Genomic DNA, 8,239 nt, shown 5'->3' with positions numbered 1-8,239 from the left:
CCCCCCGGGCGCTGCTCAGCGCGTCAAGCCAAGGCCCCCTCACAGAATCGCAGAGCTGTTTTGAAGGGACCTTTAAGGGCGCCAGGTCCCCCTGACCCCTGCGCCAAGCACTCCTCCACAGGGCTGTTGAACCCCTCCGGGGACGGGCAGTCCGCCACTGCCCTGGCAGCCTGGGCCGCTCACCCCTGCCCGTACCTGCACGCGTCCTCAGCTGCTCTGATCCGTCTTTCCACCTCGCGTGCACACAGAGCTCACCTGGTCACGCAGCTCCTGAGGCATTTCTACCACTGCCTGCGAGCATGGTCCTGCGATGAGCAGTTTTCTCTGGGTTTTCCCTGCCTGTTTCACGGGTTTGATCAGTTTTTTTCTTTTTAGAAGTTGGTTTTTATTAAATGCCTCCTAGTGCAAGAACTTGATATCCTCAGAAAACCAAACAAGTATTTCCTAACCCGTGGAGCAGACCGTTTTCAAGCAGAGCTCTAACCAAATGTCACTTTTCAAGGAGCAGCTAAGATTGAGCACTGGTCAAAGGCCATCAAGGAAGTAACTGCTGAGTAAGCTGAATGCTCCCTCCCCAGAGATAAAAGCACCCTTTCCCCTCACTACGGCACAGGAACGCTGCAGACGTATGTCACTGCCAGCCAGGACACAGCCCATTGCCATCCTGCTTCTGCCGAGGTGGGAACCTCCCTCTTCTTTGCCATCAGGGCGTGTGACAAGTCAGGAGATCAGAAGCCAGGTAAATAATCCAGAGGACACACTAAAACTCAAAGAACCACCCCGATTTTCTGCAGAAGCAAGCAGCGGGTAAGAGACTTCCCTCTGCAGCTCTGTCACGGGGGGATACAGCCCAGCAGCGGGCACCATCAGAGGATTCCTTCCAGTTCTGCACCTCACAAACACACGCAGAGCAACAAAGCGAAATCAGACACCCAAGCACCACCACGAGCTGGTACTGACGAGCACCGCGTTGCCCGGCTCTCGCTGCAGATGCATCAGCTGCGCTGCCGAGACTCCTCCATCACCACCCCGGGGGTATGAGCCCCCGGGGGGTTTTACTCCACCCAGAAGAGCCTGTACAGACGCCCACAGCTTACCTGTTCCTCCAGCTCACCTCGCTAGCAGAACTACAAGGGTCCTGTTGTTCCCTCGGGCTGCAGGGCAGGAGTCCAGCCCGCTCCAGGGCCGAGCTGGCTGGCTGCGGGTGAGCCACACAGACCAGCATGCGGCAGCCTCAGGAGGGACCAGCCTTGTGGCTCAGCTGGCACAGAAACCGTTCTCCACAGCTCCTTCATGAAAGTCAGCATTTAAGCCTGTAATGCTTCAGCTTACCCAAAGTCAAGGAAAATTATGAAAAAAAATTACCTGAGGTCTCCTGTCAGAAGACATCGGTGTGTTTTCTACCTATTAGGTAGCTGCATAGGTTAGCTGCATATTTGTCACAGGACCCAATTCCAGTTTCAGAATTCTTGGTGTTTCATCGTGCTGGACCCTGGTCACAGGTACAGCGCCACTGTGAGCAGCTAATACCCAGTGTTAAAACTTCAAATTCAGGAAGCTTGATTCCCTGATGACATTGCGTCAGTTTTCGTTCAGTGCCACTCTAGTGGAGTTATTCTCGGGTAAAACTGCAATAACAGCAGCAGCAGAACCGGGCTGGCTCTCGCCAATCCGTTCCTCAGAGACCATCTACTCCAAGTGAAAAGCCAGGCCTGCGAGCAAAGTGGCCGGAGTCTTCACGCAACCAGACTTTGGGTTGCAGTCCTCCCCGGTGTGGCTCTCGGGCTGTCCACCCGCTCTGCTCTCTTCCCCTGAGCAAGGCTGACGCAGAGAAGCAAACCAGCCTCCTCGCTCCACTCTGGCACACACGCAGCCCCAGGCGCGGTGCTCTGGCGAGCGCTAGGTGCCGAGGTTCTCCAATAAAAGGCTCTTACAGCAGCCTGGTACATAGATGCTTTATTTCTGACACTAATATGGTCTGTATTGTATGTGAGATTCTCTTACGTAAAAGGAAAGTTTGTAGTACAACAAAAACTAAGATAAACAAGGCATTTGTTGCACATTGTGTCAAACCTCAGAACAAAAATACGGAGTAACATGTGTTTAGGTTTCATGCAAGTTTGCCTGCTGCATGTATGATCTACTTATAAACTGAAATGTAAATGCACACAACGTTCCAAAGTAATAAAACCTTCCTGCTAAAGCGACAAAGGAGGAGTTAACTAAACGACCCAACCAAACCAGCACAAATTAATACTAGTTACCTTAAATCTACGCTTAAACTTGGTGTAGGCAGCTTTGGCGATACCACGTCTACTGAAATCGATAACCCGGATTCTAGCTCTTCATTCTCTCAATGGCTTATTCCACTCTCGGCCATTTAAGCGCCATCTCCAGCACTAAACGTGGCAGTCAAATCCATCCCGGTACCGCACGCTAAGTCCAGCACTGCCACGAGTCCCGGCTGCTGCCTCTCCCTGTTCACGGGCGAGGAGGAACTCTGGCATGGTGACGGGTATCTGCTGATCCCTCGCTTAAATAGGATTCCCTCCCCTTAAAATTTTGATGTGAATTAAAAAACGCTAAAAATGTTTATGCCTACTACTGCCATGGCCAGGCAAACATTAAATATCAAAAAGCTTCTAAAAATAGGGATTGTATAAGCTCCGAGATGTTTAAAAACACTTAACCCATTACCTTCCTTGGGCCACCTGTCCCGTTAAAACCCTCCGTTAATAAATTAGTCTCTACTGCCTGTGGTACGAAGGTGACAGGAATACTTTGCACACCCTGCACAGTCCTGGCTGGTCTCCTGCAGCTACCTAGAGAACCTGACGTCCCGTTCCCATGCGACACACAGTGCACACGATGCTCGCTCCTTCCATCTCTCCTAGCAGCAGGCCGACGCTGCCGCCGTCTGTGGCGGCACACCCGGGAGTGGAGAGGAAGAGTGTTCGATGATAAATAACAACAGTACAGCGCAGAGCCCCCTCGCACACCCCAACGGGCTGCTGGGGCTACAAACTAACTACACCGAAACCTCGACAGGAAAAGCAAACCAAAACGTGCCTTCAACGCAAACAAACAAACAAACAAACGAGAGACATAAAGTAAGTGCAAACACCTAAAATAGGCAACTAAAGCAACTGTTGTGACCTGCAGACCTTTAACTAAGGACAAAGACTTTTCATAAATAAAAGACTGGTCTCTTTGCCCCCCAAACATTTAGGAAGTATATAATGGTCAAACTTAAGTGCAGATACAATTGTTGTGAGATCCAAGGTGCCGAGTTCCTTTTTTTTTTTTTTTTTAAGGTATTTAAAATACGTTAGTTTAGTTCCTATGCAGGACAAAGTACTCCTGGGTTACACACAGGACCCATCTCTCCTTTCTAAACATATTGAAGCAAGGTACAGGAGCAGTTGCTGCACAGTGCAGAAACACCTTGCAGTTATTTTGCAGACCAACATGATTCAAGGGTTATAGTGCAATCTTTGTGTAGATGTAACGTACAGTATGGGCTTGTACACTTCACCACTGCCATTCTTCTGCTGTGCCATACTTGAAACTTGTCCTTTTTTCATTTTAGCTGTTTTAACAGGAAACAACGTTGGCTTCTAGACAACCTGCATACATATAAATATCTACATTTAAGCTTTAAAATGAAAATAAATTATAAAAACAGACTCCTTTCCAATTTACAAAGTCTTCCCTGTTCCTACGTACTGTACAATACATTCAACAATCATCTCATTTTGAGATTTATGAAGAAAATACTGATGCTTTACACTAAAACCTAATTCGCCCCCCTCTGCCTACTCCTAGTACCATTTGCAAATAAATATATTTAACACTGTAGTTCATTTCATTGTTTTGCAGCATACCAAAACCATTAGTAGTGCAACTTTCTATCCTTCCTTTACGCTCCTTTTCCGTTGTGTTTCTTTATATACTGGAAAAATGCTACATCAGCAAAAGCACATACGCTGCTCGTTCTGAAACCAGTAACCACCTATAACCCTAACTCTACACTGAAACCGCACTAACAGAAAAAGCAATGCGAGTCGAAAGAACACGTGTGAAAACAGACCCCAGACCTGTGTGTGGTCAGTACTGCAATGGATTTTACCATCCTTTAGCATGCTTCAGGCCGTTATTTCTTCGATATTTGAGAAATTCACTGCAGCACTGTTTGTACTTTCCCTTTGTAGGGAATACAAGAGCTTCGTGTCTGTTCTTTGTCAGTCAAAAGAAGAAAGGAAGTTTTCAGGTAGCTGTAAGGCTCCCCTTGGCAGACTCAACCCACCACTCCCATGCTGGAACTGCCTTCACCGCTGTGCCACTTCCAGTGGGCAGGGACGGTTGTCCCTTGCAGTGACCATCACAGTATCAGAGCCCTTGAAGTGCTGTTGGTGGCTGTGTACGTGCTCAGGTACCGTCTCGCTTGTTCGGTCATGATAAGCTGGTCTTCTGTTTTTCCGTAAACAACCGCTTCCCATTCACAACTCGACTGCATAAAACAAAATTCAGTTACAAGGATTCTTTTCCCTAACGAAAATACTCGAGCACTTCTCATACAACCTCTCAGGGTAACAACGATTATCGAGGTCCAGCAATACTGGATTTTACCGAGAAGCATTCAGTTCTACAAGCTGGGAATGTGTTAGAGATGCCAAGGGAATTGGGAGTGAAAATAACAAATGGAAGAATAATCAAGACACTTCTTCCACAAAGCAAATCCTGCGCATTTACGTGACTTACCAAATCTCGAGCTGGTTTGTAGCAGCTCTACACTGGACCTGACACTAGCGGACTGTAGCATGAGGAAGAACACAAGATTCCCTCCCTCCCTCCCTCCCACACCGGGCTGGAAATGGACCCCAGGATCACTTCGACACAGAGATGCACAGAGAAATTCAGCCCTTGGCATTCCTCTGTAAATTTATCAGGACCTTATTGATGGAAGAGACTCCAGTCCTGGTGATCAGAGAAGGCACCAAACAGAGGAAAGAGAAAAAGGAGAAAGATGCTTCACCGAGAGTACCCGTCAGTACAGCGTGACTAAGCTCCCCTTTGAAGCACTCAGGAGTGTAGCTCTGGGCCAGACAGACCTAGGCACCTTGCTGCCATTCCCAGCAGTTAATTCTGGGCTTGGAGCATCACAGTCAGACGCGGTTTGATCTTTCTTCTCGTAAGAAGTGACCAGACAATAAACACTGTTGTCTGTACTTAAAAACACATCATCGTTAAAGCAGTTCCGTGGGACACGGAAGATCAGGCTCCAGCTGCCCTGCCTTCTGGTTTTCAGATTAATACAGAGCTGTAGATGTCCTGAGAAGACACAGAAACTTTATAATAAACTTCCCCCGGGGCAAACCTGAACAAGTACCAAGTCAGGTCAAAGAGAATCTCTCCTTAAACCTGGGGGTCAAAACACACAGAGAAAAAAACCTGGATCCAGTTTGAGCAGCAGGAAAACACATGGAGGTACCGTAACAGTTGCCAAGCAGCCCCCGTGGATGAACTCTGCTCACAGAGCCCCGCGGGGCCTTCTCTGCAGAAAGCACCCGCCACATCTGAGAAACGTGGGTGCTATCGAGGCTCAGCTCGCACCATGTCAAGTTTCCTTACTGCTAGGCTTGGGCACCCAAACCTGTTTCATAAGTCAACCCTATCCTTTCTTTTCCTCAAATTCAAATCTTAGAGGCCACTCAGTGAAATACCAGGGTTGTATTTACAGAATTTAGCTATGAATAAACACTGTGTTTATGTAACTAACAGGAGACAAGGATCATGGAAACACTGACCAAAACTAGATCACTGAACCGAACAACTCTCGATGTTAGTACAGGACAGAAACAAACAAACAAACCTATTTGTTAACTTGCTAACAAAACTGACAGAATTCTTTGCCTCCAGACCTGAAGTGCTTTCTCCATTTTGACATTTTTTGAAGGACACGCGTGCAGTTTCTTCTTAATTACTGCATTTTCTTTGTTTGCTGGGTCTGCATCCTGTTTTTCTGACATCAGGTGACAGCTGTTGTCCTGTATTTCCACCAATGGCTTCATTACTAAAGATATGGGATACGCATTTTCTGACTGGGGACAAAAGAGAGGGAACAGGAATGGCAATTAGTCTTTAATAAAATATTTTTTAAAAAAAGAAGCTGTGATGATGTTTATGGCGATAAAAAGAAATTAATCCAGCCTCACTACAGCAAAGCAGAAGCAAAGGTTCCTCTTGCACCAGAACCCCTCATTAAAATGGAGGAAAAGCCATTTTTTCCCAGTCCGCTGCCTTGAACATACCACGACATCCCGGTGCGTGCCTTCGGTTTAGCCCGTCGGGGACGCACAGCGTACCACGTCACTCCCAGGAGAAGCCCGGGCGCTTTGTCCGTTCCGACCAGCCGCAGCCGCGCTGCCTGGCACAGGGCAGAGCTGCGCTCGGGGAAGGGGAGAGCCTCCACGAGGTGGCAGAGCACCCCACACCCGGTGGGCAGGCACCAAGGCTCGGCACAGCGTCTCAACAGGGCATCCAGAAAACCGGCTCCGAGAGTCAGAACGGGGCACGACTTCAGCACCTGTTGTGCCTGAGGGCTTCGGCTCCTGCCTCTTGAACATCACTTCTCACCTCATCAAGAGCCGCAGTTACCCTTCCAGAAGTAACACAGACGTTCATTTAAGAACTAGATTATTGCAATAAAGGTTTCCTACAAGACTAAAGTTTAATCTATTCAGTCTCTCAACTGGAAAAAACATTTTATAGGGATGAGGGACCAAATCAGTCCGATCTCTGAACTCTTGCTGTCTTGATTGTTGAGGCAGAAGCATTCAAATTCCTTCAGCCAGAGGCAGCCCACAAACCTCATCTTCTTGGTGTTTCTTACAGTATTCCTCCACTATGTGAAGCGGGAAAAGGAAGAACATGCTGCCCAGTATGGAACTAGGTGTCTTCAGAACACGTCTGCCAGGCTGTCACACCACAGGGGCACATGCCATCTTCCTGGTGTGTCAGAAAGCTCCAGCGTGCCACACGGGCTCAGGTTTGTAGGTGACCGGGATGGAAGCAGCTTCACTCCAACAGCAAATCTGCACAGCATCCACGTAACTTTACCAGCCCTGCTCTGAAGCCCTGCAGGGAAGAGTTAACTCAAGCCCGGTGTTCAAGAGTTGCTTAAGTCCTTCAAGCAGTATTTCAAACCAAAGGTGATTTTCAGTTTCCCCATTTCTGAATCTAGCCTCAATCCAAACACCTCCTTTCAGCTGCCAGAACAAGAGACCCTCACTCCTGTATTGATACTGCTGCCAGCGATGCGCTGCAGTAGTGTAACACTTACCTGTACATCCAAACTGTTATCTTCTGTGAAAAGCTGGGCACCGACCTCTTCTTTTTCCCATGGATCTAAGACCAGGGATTTTCTGACTTTTTTAGAAGAGTTGTGCTGCAATAAACATTTTGCAGAGAAAAATTGTAAAATATTATTTAAAGCCAGTTTTTCCCATTTTGAAATTATTATTGTAATGTTACCTCCTGCTTGCAGCTTTTATATGCAGCGTCATCTTCGTCCTTGAGAAATATATCTGTTCCAGTCTCCTCTTTCAAAACCTCCCTAATGTCTTCCTCCAAGAAGGCAAATGGTTGCGACTAAATTAATTAGAATTGGAGGAGACAATACAGGAAGTCTATTAGTTGCTAGTGTTTAACATATTCTGCTTCCAGCTGATGTAGGCCAGAAAAGAGATCTTGCAAAATACAGCAACAGAGGAAAGGATTAAAGCTATTAGAGCTAACAATTACAGATCAACATTTCAGGGCTCTGCAGATTTTTTAATTCGTATAAATCCACATTATTTCCAGCAGATAAAACATATACGTGCACACAGTGCCCCAGAAATGGCGCGGTACCATTGAAGACGACGTGCAGGCTACTAGTTTGCCTTTACTAGCAATGGTAATCCGCTGGCAGAAGGGACAGAAATACTAAGCACACACTAAGCACACACATGTACATCTACATACAAACACAGGACAAAACTGTGCTGTAAAAGCGTGACTGTCGTTGGGGAAGGAATTTATATCCGTCCTAGCACAAACCTCTGAATGCGACATTGACAGTCGCAGGCACAGCATTTCACAGAAGCCATACAGATGGCTCCTTTGTGTGCCCACAGGAGAATTCCCTGAAGCCCTCCCAATCCGATCCCGAACAGGAGGTTAACAGTGGACAGAAGCA

At 47.3% G+C, this 8,239-nt stretch overlaps 1 protein-coding gene across 1 annotated transcript in view; it reads right to left on the bottom strand.

Annotated features, from left to right (window-relative positions):
- Positions 1 to 4,381: 4,381 nt before the first annotated feature.
- Positions 4,382 to 8,239, bottom strand: part of MYBL1 (v-myb avian myeloblastosis viral oncogene homolog-like 1) — a gene marked incomplete at its 5' end in the record, with an annotated part of 13,431 nt that continues 9,573 nt past the window's right edge. The window contains 4 exons of the mRNA XM_010131702.1: positions 4,382 to 4,510; positions 5,922 to 6,101; positions 7,343 to 7,447; positions 7,534 to 7,650. Of these exons, the coding sequence (XP_010130004.1) occupies positions 4,382 to 4,510; positions 5,922 to 6,101; positions 7,343 to 7,447; positions 7,534 to 7,650 (531 nt within the window). The remainder of the gene's footprint in view (positions 4,511 to 5,921; positions 6,102 to 7,342; positions 7,448 to 7,533; positions 7,651 to 8,239) is intronic.

This window comes from Buceros rhinoceros, unplaced genomic scaffold (assembly GCF_000710305.1).
Source record: "Buceros rhinoceros silvestris isolate BGI_N320 unplaced genomic scaffold, ASM71030v1 scaffold26472, whole genome shotgun sequence".
In the NCBI taxonomy this organism is placed as follows: Eukaryota; Metazoa; Chordata; class Aves; order Bucerotiformes; family Bucerotidae; genus Buceros; species Buceros rhinoceros.
Note: the sequence above shows the minus strand (reverse complement) of the source record. Positions and strands in the feature narration are given on the sequence as shown.